This window comes from Tachysurus vachellii, chromosome 13, assembly GCF_030014155.1.
Source record: "Tachysurus vachellii isolate PV-2020 chromosome 13, HZAU_Pvac_v1, whole genome shotgun sequence".
NCBI classification, from domain to species: Eukaryota; Metazoa; Chordata; class Actinopteri; order Siluriformes; family Bagridae; genus Tachysurus; species Tachysurus vachellii.
Window position 1 is genome coordinate 13326866 of NC_083472.1, and position 17756 is coordinate 13344621.

The following is a 17756-nucleotide window of genomic DNA, read 5'->3' on the forward strand; positions in this document are numbered from 1 at the left end:
AAAAACAGTCCACTAATTCTTGTGATACATGAAGAGTTTAATCGTGTCACTTCCTGACACACCTGAGCGTCTACACCACCAGAGTGTCTACACCACCACCTGAGCGTCCACACCACCACCAGAGTGTCCACACCACCACCAGAGTGTCCACACCACCACCAGAGTGTCCACACCACCACCAGAGTGTCCACACCACCACCAGAGTGTCCACACCACCACCTGAGCGTCTACACACCACCACCTGAGCGTCTACACACCACCACCTGAGCGTCTACACACCTGCCCTGTCGACGAGCTGCATGTACATTTAATGTTCTTTGTGAGAGCAAAAATCACATCTAAAAACAAAACTCAAGTTACAGACGCTTAAAATGTTCAATAACGCAGCATAATAAATGAATGTGTAGAGATACATACAAAGGTAACATTTTTTCTACCTTTAAAGCCCAAGTCACCCCATATTTCCCGTGTACAGTAGGTGGCTAACATGTCGAGCTACCAGCACTAAAGTAACTCGGGGAAAGTTGTTAGCTTTTTGTAAAACCTACTTTATCCTAGAGGTTCATGTCGGAAACGTTCAAAAACATTTCTCAATGAACCTGATACTAAACTGAAGAGTGTACGTTACTGTAATTCAAGCACTACAACAGCATTCCGAGCTAATTCGGTTTCGCCAAACAAACAATGCACAGCCTTACAGACGGAAAAATGAAAGCTGACTCAAAAAATACACTTTTAAAGGCACCATTTTACACGCACTTTTCAACAGACCCGATATTAAAGTCTTATTTCAAACTCTGAGCAATTTAAAACAATACCGACCAACTATTTTAATCCGTATTTTGCAGTAGATGAGGTTTTTCTCACCCGCCCGGCTGGAGCTCCCTGTTTGGTGTAGCCAAGTTATACGCACACAAGCGCGCGCGCACGCACGCACCCAAACCTATTCAAGCCGCTCGAGAGATTTTGAAGCCGTTTAAAATCACCGAGATGGGAGACGATCTATCAGCAGACCATGTTATTGTCGAGACAGATACTGTCTTTTTGTTGTCCGAGGGAAAAAAAATGAGTGGGGATTCCTTAATCAAACAAGATTAAAGCAGTTTCGGTCGTCCTCGGTTTGCTCCTCCCTTCAGCACGGCACCTCGACCGGACAGGATCGCACGCGCAGCTACGCTTCAAAGCGCGGGAGTTTTCCTCGTGCTTGCTTTCAGATCACACGTCTAAAACACCAAACAGATGTCCAATCCCACAAGTTGTTGATAAAACGTCAGTGGTTTCAAACACCGTTTCTATCCTCTGTTCCAGACTCTCTCACCGTTTCTGTGTCACTACTGTGGAGTCCCGCAGGGGTGTATGTTGGTCCCTCCCCTTTAGCAGATGGTGAGCTACACCAGGCCGCTTAACACATAGTACACAGTTCACCAGCAAGGCAGCTCCCTTGGAGAATGAGGTAAAAACTCAAGCTAAAAACAGCCAATCAACATCCTCGCTCACTTTTTTTTTTTTTATGAACAAGGCGAGGTTCTGTAGTATACCTGAGTTAAAGAGATACGCACATAGTTTGATTACTGCATCGTGAAATTAATGTATGAGAGCAGAAACACGTTCAAAACCAAATGGTGTAGAAGATTAGACTTCCTGTTGGCAACCCACCACCACTCATATGTCTTTCATGATATTGAACATACCATTCCAACTGGCCACCAACGTGGGTTTTCTTACTAAAGACTTTTGTAAGCATTTTTATCACTACAAAGGTATTGGTTCATGGCCTCTCTGTTCATTATGCCACATAGCACATGACTTTACTAACATCATGCAAAGTAAATTTAATATTGTTTGTACCTTCAGGTCTATACTGGGCGATAATGGTGACAGTTTGCCCAGCCCTCTTCAACGCAGCTGCAGCTTGCTCATGAGTGGCATTCCGCAGATTCACACCATTCACCTGACACAACAGAAATGATGTTTAAAAAGTTTTAAAGTCTGCCACATTTTAAATTGTTATTTGTGTATTTATTTATTAACAAAAATTTTGATTTTTGAACAGCAAACATTTATGAGCAATTGTCTCATGGCATTGCCTATAAACATACACATACAATTATGACCATTTACTGCTTGGACCTGGAAAACCAAAGCACTACACTTTTGAGAAAACAATACCAAATTAGTGAAAGCACATACAGGATGATGCAAGTTAATATGACTCAGTATTATAAATAGTTACTGACTGATAGGATGCGATCTCCCCTTCTAAGCTCGCCGCTCAAGTCAGCTGGTCCACCCGCCAAGATGAACGATACAAAGATTCCTTCTCCATCCTCCCCACCCACAATATTGAAGCCCAGTCCTGTGGAGCCTTTGTGCAGCAGAACCTTCCGTGGCTCCCTGCCAAACAGAGAAAAAAAACTTCAGGACATGGAGTATTGCTCATATCAACCAACAGCAGATTGGGGACACCAGTAAAGCAGAAAGACAGATAGGTGGGTAAGTGGATGTACCTCTGTTAAGACTTGTAGATAGTGTGAAGCAAAAAAGACCAATTCTTATTACAATGTAGGATGATTCCCAACCACTAGAAGGGTGTTTAATATCTTAAATCTGTTTAAAATCTGATTTAAGCTGTGAAATATAGCCAGTAGTAATTTACTAATATTGGTCAGATCAATTTGCACTTTGCTTAAAGTTTGTGAGGAACAAACGGTAATTTTTATAAAACACACAAGAATGTTTTCTCTCATATACAAAGTACGCTCACACAGTTCATTCCTTCCTCTCATTTGACCACTTCTGTTTTAGCTCCTGTGACTCATCTGCAAGTGAAGAAACATTCCAGATTGCCCTGGCATCTTGAGTCTCAGCCACACTGAGGCACCATCATAAACCTCTTCTAAAATTCACAAGGCAGGATCCTGAGACATATCTTTATCTATGTACCAAAACACATCAAAACTCTGCTTGCCATGTTGTATTGTTCATGTTTTCCATTAAAGTACCTTCATTAAAGTAGGGTTTAATACTTGGGGTTCCTGTGGCCTGTGTCTCTCTTTTGAGTGACAATTGAGGGCAGACTGTTGACTTCTCTAAAACGCATGAACATAAATGTTTATTTATCTCAAAAGGAGAGTAAAAAATAAGAAAACAGATCATGTTCATCAAGATACTAAATGCTTGAAAAGCAATTTGAAGGATACTGACAAAGTATCCTTGAAAAGCAATTTGAAGGATACTGACAAAGTATCTAATATCTAACACTAATTGCTTAGTGTTGCTTTTACAGAACTACAGAAGTCTGTGAAATAAAAAAAAAATAAAAAAATTAAAAAAAAAGACGTCTGTGTATACACCACTAGTTTACTTATGGAAATATTGCTGCCATAATGTTAAAGAAAAAAAATATTTGGTTCTAAAAATATAGAGTTGTACAATCGGAAACAAATTAGCGTTTTGATTACCAAGTAACATCCATATCTGACTTTGTCTAATCTGAGCTAAAAGTAAGTTACAGCACATCAGTACAATCATTGCCAGCTAAGAGAAATCAGAGGAAAAATACCAGACTGGTTTGAGCTGCCAGGAAGATTATTATTAACTCCAATTAATTATTTACAATTGTGATGTACAGGAAAGCATCTCAACATGCACAAAATATCAAACATTGAGGTGGATGGTCTACAACCGCAGAAAACATTGGGTTCCACTTTTATCATCCAAGATCAAGAATCAGACTTTCACGGACACTGTGTCACCCAAACTGTACCGCTGTAGATTAAACAAAAATCACCAGGGCCCGTATTCATGAAAATTCTGAGTGCAAAGGGAAGTAGTGGCATAATTCTAAAAAACCTCTTAGAAATGTGGGAATTTCCCTTTAAAATGAAAGAGAAGATCCCAGTAAAGATAAAAGTTATTTATGAAGATAAGCTCTTAAAGTCAAAAAGTCTTAGTAGTAGTGATGAGGACTTTAAAGAGGCTTCAAAGTTTCTTTATCAGAGGAGAAAATGGCTGAAAGGTGAAGAGGAAGAAGAAATGTATTTTATACAATAATGATAGTGAGTTAATAAGATGCTACAGATTAGATCGTGTAGGGATTATTTTTGTGATGAATCATATTAGAGATAACCTCTCTAACATCTCCGACACAGCTCAGAAATATATATATATACACATAAATATTCTGTCGCTACGGCATTCAGAGATACACCAACATCTCCGAAACGGAGCGGAGGTAGAAATGATAGAGGAATAATAGAGATTAAATAAAAGATTATTATCTATAATAGAGGTAGAAATGATATGAGAGAAATGAGAAATGAAATTTGGCGCTATGACATTTCTGCGCTGTGTCTGAGATGTTTACATTTACATTACATTAATTACATTTATTAATTAACATACAGATGTTAGCAAATGACTAATATGATACATAACAATGTAATCCCTGCACAATATAGCCTCAAATATCTTAACATATAGACTAAATGAAGGCTGATTATAGACCATATTATAAAAGCACTTTTTAATTGGACAAACAATTACAGCCTTCAAAAGATAAGGTCATATCTAGCAATAGGGACAGCCCCGTTCCTCTCTAAAATAAAGGTTTTTGTATTTTCTCCTGAATCACTCTGAAGATATGATTCCTAGTTAAAATTTTTAAGCTAAGTTAGTAGCTCTCTCTGATGATTCTTAGAATCTTTATGAATACAGGCACTGGTCTCTATCCAGTCTTCAGTTACCCAGTTTCAGTGGTCTTTGCCCACAATAGCCTCAGATTCTCTCTGTGCTCTCTCATCAGCAAGGTGTTGCAGCCTGCAGACCCTTGGCACACAGGATGTTTTTTGTTTTTCACACCATTCTGTATAAATTTGTATGTATGAAATTCACAGGAGGTCAGCAGTTTCAAAATATTCACACCAACCCATAAGTCCCCAAACAACCATGTCATGGCTAAATTTACAAAGACCACAATTATTCCGAAATATTGGAGGGAAAAAACTTTTTTGGACCAAAAAAGTCCCAAATATTTTTTTCTGATTACACACCTACATAAATTAGCAGGTGTGCAAGTGTTCCTAATGATATGGATGATGAGAACAATGAGAACACTTTACAACTTTAAAATAAAACTAAAGTTTTACAACTAAATAAAACATTTTCATATATATATTTTTAATTAAAGTAGAGAGCAGAGTATATTAACGTCAGACTTCTTTTTGATGAAATTATTATTATTATTTTTTTGTATTTACACAATTTTGCCACAGGGACATTTGACAAGTTTTCGCAGTCAATCACATATAGATGAAGAGAGCCCGAAATGTAACCATGATCTATGAACTATGACTGTTTGCCAATCACTTCTTTACATTAAATTATCCCTAAAATTAAGGCTATGTTTCATATATATAATATTTCACAATACTGTATACAATGCCTGCATAGCTATAGAGTGTCTAGTGAAATATGAGTATATATAAAATATAATGTGAGATGTACAAATATATCATATCTTTTGATACTTAATCAGTAGTTGATAAAAAGTTCATTTGTGTTCATAAAATACCCAGCAAGTATATCTAAGTATTTTACGTCCATTTCTAAAAAGATCTGGATTGGAAGTATGAAAGATCTTAAAGAAGCCACAGCCTTTGTGTGATACAGTCTCCTCAGTTAAGTGTGCAATTACCTGGAAATCCCGTCCCAGGTCCTGTAGGAGACGTATTTCTTACCTAGTCTCTCCATATTAAACCTCACCAACGGCACAGACGAGGAGATGTTCACGGTGAACATGGTGCCTAACACCAGCTACTCCACACAGCCTGAAAGTACTATAAGTTATACTAAGACTATCTATATCTCTGTCCCTTCTTTCATATGGCACGTGTATCTGTCTGCAAGTCTGCGAAATCTCTGGCTGTATGGGTGTGATGGGAAACAGCTCCACTTTGGCTGTCATACACTGGTATCAACCGTAAAAATTAACTCTTACACACCCACATTCACCCTCATTTTCATGAGCAAAAACCATTTTATATTCATGTACACATCTTTTTGGTAGTCATTCTTTTATTTCAGTGATGGCTCTGTGTATTAAAATTGACTTCTGTAGCATTTAAATGCTCATTATTCATGTTAGCCCTTGACAAGCACACTGTACCTCACATTTCTTAAGTACATTGACTAGCTACCATGAACAAGTCTATCCAAAGATTTGTAACAGTGTAAAGAAGTAATTAGTTTGTTTAGGTTTAGACATAAAATGTATGATTGAGTGAAGAATCAATGAAACCATGGGAACAAGACAGAAATATTAGAAATATTATGAACATCTCAAATACTGTATCTTGAAACCTGCATCCCCTCCCTGTTTCCTTTTCATGTGTTCTAAGAATGTGTCCTAAGGAACAGTTAGGCGCTGATAAGAGAAATATATTTTATCTGTCTCTTCCTCAAACACTGTTTCCATCACTCCTTCTGGTACATTTGCTGTCTGTCTCCCTCTGATAATGTTTGTGGTGCGTTGCCCTCCCCCTGGTCTTCTGGGGCACAGGCTGAAATTCCCTAAACTCACTGCTGTGAGTGAAGCTGTGAGGTTGTTTATTGGGTCACAGTGTCCCAGTGCGCTACCCCTCTCTCTCTCTCTCTCACACACACACACACCCTCATCTCTCTCTCTCTCTCTCTCTCTCTCTCTCTGCTTCTGCTCACAGTAATTGGCTCTGCTTTGGGTGATTAATGGTGGACAGAGCTGACACATCTCCACACAAACAATCTCTCTGGGAAACACATTCTATTTGGCACAATCACAGGTCCATGGCTTTCATGGCTGCTATATACCACTCTTTCTATTCTTTCTCTTCTTTCTTTTAAAGTTTAGAGTTAAAACTCTACCACAGCTCTCTTCCTCAGAGCACATGACTTTATTCTAATTTGACTCTGCAGCAACAGACTGTTCAAGATATTCCAAGCCTTTTGGAGCAGCTAAGAATAAACTAGGTGTGATAAATGATTAACAGTTTAAATTCAGGAGCATGATTAAAGTTGCCAAAAAAAAAAAACACTGTAGTTTAATTGGGGTTACAGTGACTTAGCAGTCCCAAGATGCATAGAGGAGTATAGTTTTTAGATTATGAGCTATAAAGAGGCTGGCCATTTTTACACTCACTGTTGACTCGTCGTTAGTGATTAGCCTACAATGCACTGTATGTGTACAAAGCAAACAGTGACGTCCAACCATCCGTCTTTTCCCACATAAACTTCAGATGAAGTTACCCTCATAACATAAACAACATGGAAAAACAAAAGATACAAAACAGAACATAAGAGTTGGTCCCTGCTTTCTATTTGTGTCTATGACTGGTAATTTATGGCACAATTTCTAAGCACCATGTCTGATCATAGCAATGTAAAGAGTCATTATAATACTTTTATACTTTGATTTGTTTTAGTTAGACTGAATGGCTTCCTATTTCAATTGCTTGTGTGCTGCAAAAGAATGCATTTACTATATTGTCTGTAGTAAAATCACAACAAAAAACAAATCCTTAGACCTTGTGCCATAGACTGTAAGCAGTGTTTTGTGATGAGAAATTGACACACAATTGGTCAACAGGGGTTGGTTCTGAGTTTGAATTTTTTAGAGAGTCAAGCCTTGCTGTTTTCTGTGGAAAGGTGTTATACCTGGCCATTTCATTTGCTTTGTTGCTAAAAGGTCTTTCTGCAGGTATGACACATCCTTTCACGTCTTAATGCCACAATGCATTAACCCCAAAGTAACAACTCATGTCAAATTTAGTGGGAAAGGTGCAAGGAGATGCTTATTCAATATCAAGAAATACATAATGGATTTAAAAACTGCAACATGTTCCTATAAAATGGCTGCCCATCCATCAAGAGATAGGAAGAAATTCTCAACTAAATCTTCTTAATATATGCATCTGGCAGTGGCTGTGGTTCTAAGGTGGATCAGATAGACATGCAAATGTATCACTGACAGGCATGCAGGAAGCACAGATGGCCAAAATGCTGATCTAAGTCCCCAGTATGACTCAGTGATTGTCACTCACTCAAACACATCTCCAGAAGCACACTGGCACCATACAAGCAATAACGACATATTTATATCCATAACTCTACATATTTATCTCCTTGCAACCTGAATAAACATACACACATAACCTAAGAAAGTAGATTTATAATTTATGTACATCATTTATGTGATTGCATCAATAATGCATGAAGTACTGAAACATGTTTAACGCCGAACGTTTATCAGCTGAATATCAGTTAGTGAGAATATTTGCAAATTTTTTCACCATAGACTTGTTTGGTATTATCATACCATATTTTTGCACCCTGATGGCATATATATGTATTTATTTGTCTACATGTGACTTAACTCAAATTAATGTGTTTGAAGTTGTTTGTGTGTCTGTATGTGTGTGTGCATGCCTAGAAGTGAACAGTTTTATATCACTGTGTTAATTTCAACAAACTCTGATCATTCATGTTGGTGTGTGTATATGGGATGGTGGAGGGATCTGGGTGTGTCCTGATATTCTCCCTGAATAACTGAAGGGCAACCTCACTATACAGTATGTGTCTCCTCAATACTCCCTGACAACAGAATAAACGTCTTGCTTTTCAATACAAAAAAAAAAAAAAAAACCCAGGAAAAACAGGGTACAGTTAAATAAGTGGAACAGAAACCAAACCATTATAGTTCCTCAAGGCAACATTAGTATGTGTACCCGAGTGAGGCCTGGACTTTCTGTGAATCTCAGGAACGGTATTTGTGATTCAATTACACGTAAAATTGGCATTGCAAAATTATGTTATATTTGCAGTTTGTTAAGGTAACCTGGCTCAGAGCATCACAATTGTAATAAAGATTAGGGTTTATATTGACTATACAGTGTTAAATGGGCACTGTTAAAATATATCCCTCATTTACTCCACTCTCCATGTGCAGATGGATTCTATTTTTTATTTAATCCTCCCCTGTTTTTAGGTTCTAGAGTTATACCTTTAGCTGTAGTTTCCCTACATGTAGCATGTTTAAAATAATTCAAACATTCGATTAGTCAAATAAAAAAATATATAATAATATTGTAAAACTGAAAAAGAAGTATAGCAGGACAGATGATTACTGAGCACACAATGCTGAGTGACATGGATGATACACAGAATAGTTACAGCAAATCACAGACTGGACATATAGTTGAATGAAGGCTAAAATGTGCTTTCACCTAAATATGTGAAGCCACATTTTTTGAACAGGGCTCTGCAAATTACCCTGTTCCGCAAGCATAAACTCAAACACCCACAATTGGCTAGTGTCACTGTGACTGACAGAGGACATACAGTAATGCCATCCCTCCCACACAGAAAATATGACAAAATTTGTCCTCTTGACTCCCAGCTATGGACAGCTGTGGTATCATCTGGATTTGAACTCTTAATCTCTCAACGATAGGTTAAACACTTCTGTTGCACCTTTCAGGTGCCACTGCATCATTGTTCTTAGTTCTGATAACCTATTCAGGTTTATAGTGTATATATTCACATGACTGCACACCATCCACTCCTTTACGTGACTAAAGTGAAACGGTGGTGCTAAAAGGGTGCAGAAAGGGTGATTGTCAGGTTAGGTTAGCTAGGCTAGGAACGGGTAGACTGAGCAGAGCAAGAAGCATTGAATTAGTACCTGCCAGCCCCCCCTCTGCACAGGTGGGTTGAGGAGGGGCTCATATCGCTGAGAGCTTTTTGGATGACACTGTAAATAGGCTCGGCCCTAGTGAGAGTACAGAAATCACACAGTAAATGGGGCTGGCTCAGACATGGCGGCACAAACAGACAGACAGAGATGTTGGTGTGTTCAGCACATTAAACATGCATAGATACAGAGGCAAGCTTTTGTGCACACACATATGCATCAGTGAAAATGTGTGCATTTCTCATTCAACAGATTAGACTTGAGGGCTTTCATGTGCCTGGACTGAATGGCAGAGGTGGGGGCTGGACTGACTCACATGCTGATCTCATCCAGGAAACTGTGGCAGTTTTTCACCATTGAAGGTTAGATCGTTAAATTTCAATTCCCAAATTCAGCTCTCCTTCACAAGTGTTTTCTGTGCTCCCACAGGCCTGAGGAGGCTTAATTTATCTTTCATGTTACTATTTATACCACGAACACACCACCACACATCGGCATAACATCATAGAGATACAGTATCATAGATGTTCTACTGCCCACATCCATTACTCATATGAAAATAGTCTATTCTCATTTGTTCAGTCCAAGTAAGGTGGATTATATGTAACAAATAGCATCAGTAGGAATTAAACATGTAATTATTACAAATACAGTTAAACTAATAAAAAAAAAAAAAAAAAAGCATAAGTATATTGGCTCAGGAAAAAGTGGTGAAAAAGGATAATGTGCAAAACATTGAAAGTTCCCATCCTGGTGAAACACACTGTAGGTGTATTGTGATTATCTGGCAGTGAGAGTGCTTTTATTTCACTATGACACAGTGAGTAACTTTGTGAAAGCAGTGAAAATGTGAAGAGCTGACCTGGTGAAGTCGTCCTCCCCCAGCATGTGCCGCGGCACTGGCGAATATCGTGAGGGGGTGACCTGAGGAGGCTGGTACACAGGCTTGGGCTCCATAGCTCCCATGTATGCCATGCTAGAGTTGTGGCTGACGTGGTTATCCACCATGGTGGGGAAGGCTGGGGGGAGGGCGAGACCAGTAGAGGGAAAAAGAGAGATGATTAGTCCTGAAGTGGTTAAAGCTGCATGTATGCGTTTGCAAAAGCACGAGTGTTTGTGATAGAAAGGCAGAATGAGAGCTTGAGCATGTGAACATGTGCGTGTGTGTGAGCCCAGTTGGTGCTTGGCAGAATCTTTAGGTGTGACTTTACACAGATTTGTGTGCGCCTCCTCGCTCAGCAGGAGAGAGAGAGTGGAGGAGGGCTGTGTGTGGAGCACTGTGGCATGTGGGAGTCTGGAATAAGAGCAGACACGGTACACCCACTGCTACACCTCTGCACTGTTATAAAACTACACAGCAGTAGGCTAAATCTTAACGTCTCTTGTAAAGACATGGATAGTCGATGGGAAGTATGTTGAGTAAGTAGTATAACACTTATTGCTTCAATTTATTTACTTTATTACTTACTTATCGATTATCCTTTAACTATTCTTGCATTCTACATGATGCATTCCATCCTGAAGCTTAAGATAAATAACATATACTTTTTTATGTGGTTGTGGTCTTCAGTGTAGACTGGCAGAAGGAGGTACGTACTGCTAGAGTAATCCGGAGGTGCGTACATATCGTTGAGGTGCACAGGCCCTGGCTTAGCCACTTTCAAATAGACCATGTCTGAAGTGTTCTTCAGTGCAGCAACAGCCTCTTCATGACGCACATCCTGCAGGATGATGTTATTCACCTTCACACACAAACACACACACACACATTTTGGTTTTACTATCTTTGTGAGATACTTCCATTGACTTTACAATATTAACATAAATACATAATGTAGGTCAAATTAAACTCAGTACCCAAAGACCATCTTTGGTTAATATAAATTTTTCAAACATAGGATGCATGCTTAAACAAATCATGGGTTATACCTCAAAATCCTAATATTTATGTTGTGTATGTCATTTATGTCTTTTGTTATCCAAACATATTGTCCTGAAAAGGGACTAAAAACCACACACACCCACAAACACATACAGACCATAAAAATCAGTGTATGATGTTTGTCCCCAGGGAGTGGGACATTGCATTTGAAGCAATGGGAAGGAAATGATAGTGGAGAGGATGCCAGGTGGCCCCTTGCATTTGGACTAGCTTCCCTACAATAGGAAGTAGATGAGACACAGGAGCCAGGAAACAAGAAACATGTTTCCTTGCTGTATTGAGCTCTTGATGGAAATTGTCCACACAGTAAAACACCACAAAGCCATAGATGAATGCCTTGTTGTCAGATGAAGTACATTATTTACATTAATTAATATGAACTTGTCAAAGGCTTTGTTCTTTGGTGAAACTCATCCACCAGACTAGAGGCTTTGTTTATATCTGCAATCATCTTTGTCTGGAGTTCAGATGTCATTTCAGTGGGATGTAAACACATGCACCTAGCTATGTGAAGGAAAAGATAAGGCTGGTACAAATATATGTGTCTGCACAAATGTATGTAGGTATTGAATAAAACCATTTGTCAAAAGTAAAAGTAGTGTAGTCATGGTGGCTTACAGCCAGCAGACGATCGCCTGTCTGCAGCCTTCCATCTTTCTGTGCAGCTCCGCCTTCGATGATCTTTGTGATGTAGATGCTGTTGTCTCCAGGGATGTGCTGATTGCCAATACCTCCAGCAATGCTGAACCCCAGACCTACATGCAATGTAAAATTAACTATTGGATTTTTAATCAGAGATATCAAACAATTAACCGGCTAGAGACAGTACTGAGAAATTCTAATGCCAGGACTACATAAAAAGTTTTGAAAATACTGTGAGTGTGGATTTATGTGTGAGAGAATCTGATTTGCATTTTGCTCTGACCTTTAGGTCCCTTGAGCAGATTGACCTCCAGGATGGATTCAGGTGGAGACTGTCTCCTGCGCACCAGCAGTCGGACCACAGGGCCGGCCTCCTTTAGAGCCTCCACGGCCCGGCTGTGCACCACCTCTGACACATCCACCTCATTTACACGCAATACACAATCATTCACACTAACACACACATACACACCATGTTAGTCAGTGTTACATGACAAACATAAATTCCACTATACACCTAATCTAGTTTCAAAACTACCACCTTTACATACCTTCCATAAAAAAATGTTGTTTAAAAATGTTCCATAGCAAGCATAAGACATATAATGTATGAAATAAAGATAAATGCAACTGCATCTGTAACAGCAAGAGGCAAATATGACCATGGTCCAAAATTGCCAGTTTACTTAAAGTATATATAAAGTGACTGTGGTTTAAAGGTGATGTTTACGGGCTTGGTATTTTCTACATCAATCCCACAACATTGCAAAATTAAAACAATGCATCACTGGCTTTACAGACCTTACATTTATGACCGGCTGTTCTTATTCTTTATTTTCTTTTTAATACTGTTTTTCTTTTCACTATTACTATGTGTGTAAGACAAGCTTTTGACCCACATTCTATGCTGCCCACCTGGGCATTGTGACTACTTTGAAAAATGATCACATTTAGTAAATAGGATACTGGGGTTGAGAAAGCTCTACAAAAAAAAACACAAGTGCATAATGAAAATTAGGGCAGTGGTTCTAAGGCAGTGGTTTACTAGGACAGCATTTCTTTTATGCAGTGTTGACAGATGAGAGTGTGCAGACTCACCCTAGTCTTCCATCCATGGCTGCTGCACCTCCAGGGATGATCTTAGTGATAAAGATTCCTGGATCATCAGGAATATGTGGATTATCAATCCCTCCAGCAATACTGAAGCCAAGCCCAGAGTTTCCCTATACAGTACAGAAGAAAGATTAAGTCTTTAAAACTAGCATTGTGTTATCAATTCCTTGGGGAATTGAATGGGCTCTAGTTCATATAAAAGCTCCTTTCTCCTTCAAAGAGAAGCATCTCACGAGACATTTTTAAAAATCTTTATTTAATAAATGATGTATAGATGGCTAGAAGCACAAGTGATGCAAGTGTTGTGGCTTAAAACCAGATGGTCTATCAGACATGTTTGCAAGTCAGGCCCCAAAGAAGACAGCAGAGAAAAGATCCACTTTATTATTTTCTATAATTAATGAGGAACAGTTAGGGAGGCTGGCTCTCAAGCCAGAGCAGACACACGGAGACCAACTGTCAGTTGTTACACACCCACAGACCTTTTATTGTGTGATCCTAAATAGTTTATTTAGGCCTTAGCACAGAGAAATTCCACTTAGTGGAGTCGCAGCCCTGCAATTATCTTGAAAGCCAAAAGATACTTCTAGACCTGTAGGAGACTCACAATGCTCTGGCATGCACAAAAACTCCTGCAACAGCTACTGCTGTTTTAAGGTGCTATATACTCTCCGATTACTAACTTTTACTAACTTTATTGCTTTATAAAATTTACAAATTCAGAAAAAGCCTCAGCCCTTGAAAGGCTATTTATATGTTCATATGTTTAGTGCTCACTTAAAACTTCTTCCTTGGGACTATCTTGTCATATTTAATGAGTGCAGCCTGAGAGGATGAATAAATTATAAATGGAGAAGAAATGCAATTGTTCATTTTATAGAGAAGCCATTTTACAGTTGTGCCTCCTGTTCAGTTCATGGGCTCGTTATTTATTGCCATCTAGTGGTGAGATGTTCACAGGCGACTTAGAGACCATGAAACTTAAATGAGCAAAATGTAATAATCTATTAGGGGTAACAGAATGTAACTGTATATTCACCCTTTCCAAAATGATTTCTTCATATTTATACATGCCATCACTCCCATTCACCTGTAATAAACAAAAGAACAATCAATTAATGTACTGGCTCTCATAATTTTATCCATTAATATTTTACCGCATAAAATTATTGTTTATACAATAAAACATTTATTAAACATAATGTTCAGTAATTTACAATAAAACAGTAAACACATTACATTCAATGAACTGAAGACAAGAGATGAAAGGAATAATATGATTCTAATTCTAATATGCAAAGACATTTTGGTTCAGAATTTTGTGCATTTGACTATGAAACTCTAATCGAAACTGTATGGCAACTCAAATCATCTACCTGAAATTTTAAGTCTTTGGACAAGCAAATTGTTTTCTTAACTGTACTGCATACAGAGTACAAACAGTCAGTGTTTCACTCATGTCTGGCACTCTTATAGTTCCTTCCCTTGCAAAGAACACCATGTTATATAATTACAAACCTGTTTCAAAGTTATCTCGACTGTGGAAATCAATCAACTGACTAGCTTCCCAGCCTTTAAAAGCACCTTCTGAGGCAGGATTCCAGTCCAAACAGATGCCAAATATGGATTTTAGGAGACCATTTATGTTGCTACTACTTGACCCTCAACAAAGACTTTGACACCATCAGTCATAAAATACAAGCAAGAGCAAATACCAATCAAACAGATGCAGTTTGATTGGTATTGCAGATGCAGATGCACTCTGTAGTGTTCCAAAGTGTTTAGATCTTAAAACAATTTTATTCAATTTACATATTTATTCATCACCAAATTTTAACGGGTTTATGGAATATCTTGCCACAGTTTTGCAGATGATATTCAGATTTATTAAGATTTAGCTCTTTTACAAAACAACTATAGCTGCATTGACCAGATGTCAGTGTATTACCAGTAAACATAAATCTTAGTTTTATCTGTCATAACAAATCAATTACTGACATTTTATAATCATATAACATAGCAAAATGAATAGAAATCTAAAATAATAGCCTTAGTTCTAGCAGTTTTAATTATAAACTGTAACTATTACGGTTACTATTACTACTATTACTATAACGGTTATCTGATTCAAAGAGATGACGATGACTCTCGGTATATTACAGAATGAAATTTGAAATAATATTATTTCAGTATAATTGAGTAAATGGATTTGGAGCAATACATGTCTGGTATGCTCAAGCAATATAAGCCTGGCATGACTCTCCTGTCAAGAGGAACTTATCAGTTATTGGTGAAGATGAAGATTAGTTTTTATGCTGCAAATTTCATCGAACTAAGGAAGTGCCTTGATTTTAGACTTGCTAACATCAAGACTGAAACCTATTTAGTCAAGCTTTGGGTTTTAAGGCATTATTAGTATCTTACAGAGACATTATTTTACTGTACTTTAAAGGTTTTTTTATTAAGTAATTTGCATTTATTTGGTATATCCTATTGATTGTACTTGATGTTAGCTTTCTTAAACACCTATTCGTTACAAAAAAAGAAATTACAGAGGAGACTATTTCCACATGACAGGAAGAAACTACTGGTTGTGTACTCAGAGAAACAGCAGATACTTACATAAGGACCTGCATCCAGTGAGTCTGCATTGACAATGATGGGAGGAGGGTTTGCCTGCAAAATAAAGAGATACACATTACCTCAGTGTATGAGGCTGGCTTCTCACACATACACCCTCTCTCTCTCTCGTGCATACACACAGACACACACAGACACACACACACAGACAGACACACACAGACAGACACACACAGACACAGACACAGACACACACACACAGACACACACAGACACCCACATACACACACAGACACGCACATAGACACACACGCACGCACGCACGCACACACTGTTGGAGCAAGGAGAAAATAAATCCACCCCATGGAAACAGCCAGTGTGCCTCCATGAAACATGGTACATTATCACCAAGGTGTGATGCCGTAGGGAGACGAGTGGAATCAGGACTGGAGGTGTTAGGACTAAATTGGCCAGTAGTTTCTTGTCACCAAACTACACCTATAGCAAAAAGAATCTGCTACTATATGTTTGAATTCCCTTCTGGACCGCACATGATTCCATTCTTCTTTAATAAAGTGCTACTAAGAGGTGTTATTATGTGCAAGAGAGAGATGCATGCAATAATATGCTTCAAATTAAGTATGTGACAGACTAACATTCATGATGACATGAATGAGGTATCCAGAGTTAATGAATAGACACAAAGCATCCCGAGGGCTTTCGGGGCTTCACGAAAGTAGTCCTGTTCTTTTCTTTTTTTCCATCATTGATCTTAGTGATACAATAAGATCTGCTAAGTGATCAGCTTCAGTGCATCTTAGTGTTTTTTCTTGTAATTTAAAGCAAGTTACCACAATGAAGAAAACTACCAAGCTAGATTTCAAGAAGGACCAAGAAGCAAAAAGATATAAAGATGACAGAAAGAGTTATTGCTGATCTAACCAAAAACTGCTAGGTGTTTGAACATAATTCTACATTAATCTTTTGCTTATCCTCCCTGGAATTCATAAACCACAATTTTAAACAACTAAATTAGGAACATTTAAAAATTGAGTGCAACAGCAATAGGTGGGATACAGAAATACCTTATATACGCCATAGACATTTCACCCTTAACGTTCTCTTTCTTTGTAACTGCAGTTTCGGTTTTACAGTATCACAATAGCTTCTTCACTTTATGTGCAAAGAAATACAAGAGCCAGTTTTATATTCCATCTCCTATTTCCTGACAGGTACACCGGGACAGACACTCGCATTCCACACTGTCTGTTCTTCCTAAGATGACACGTTAAATGTACAACAACAGCACAGCCTTGCTGATAACCTGAAAACCTGGTCGACCGTCCAAACCAAACAAACACTCCTTATTTACTACACTGCTAAATGTAACAGACAAAATCTCCAGTGCTTCGTATATGAGCTTCATTATTTTCATCTGTTCTGAAGTCACTGATTAATCTTTTTTACAAAGACAGTCAGATCGTTTCTTTGCAAATAAGGATCATGTTATGTCCAAAGGCAGTTGAATTACAATGTGGTATTTTCCAGTGGAATATTTCTGAAATACTATAGGAGATACGATATATTCCTGAAATTCATAGGCTTAGACATAAGCGAACTAATTATAGCACTGAACCTAACACTTTGTTTTTGCACTTTATAAATAACCATTTTAAAATTAGATGTATTGTTTCGTATTTCTGTTTACATTTTTTACATTTTATTTTTTAATTCTAACCATTCAACAAAAAACAT

At 38.1% G+C, this 17756-nt stretch overlaps 1 protein-coding gene across 8 annotated transcripts in view; it reads right to left on the reverse strand.

The window, feature by feature from the left end:
• dlg3 (discs, large homolog 3 (Drosophila)) overlaps positions 1 to 17756 on the reverse strand; it is a 75586-nt gene that overhangs the window by 22227 nt on the left and 35603 nt on the right. For 2 of the 8 annotated variants that reach the window (XM_060885063.1, XM_060885058.1), the window contains 9 exons: positions 16044 to 16097; positions 14461 to 14511; positions 13407 to 13531; positions 12592 to 12761; positions 12285 to 12421; positions 11320 to 11466; positions 10587 to 10759; positions 2238 to 2394; positions 1849 to 1951 (listed from right to left, as the gene is read on the reverse strand). In XM_060885063.1, the coding sequence (XP_060741046.1) occupies positions 1849 to 1951; positions 2238 to 2394; positions 10587 to 10759; positions 11320 to 11466; positions 12285 to 12421; positions 12592 to 12761; positions 13407 to 13531; positions 14461 to 14511; positions 16044 to 16097 (1117 nt within the window). The other 6 variants (XM_060885064.1, XM_060885057.1, XM_060885059.1 and 3 more) reach the window with 6 other exon arrangements.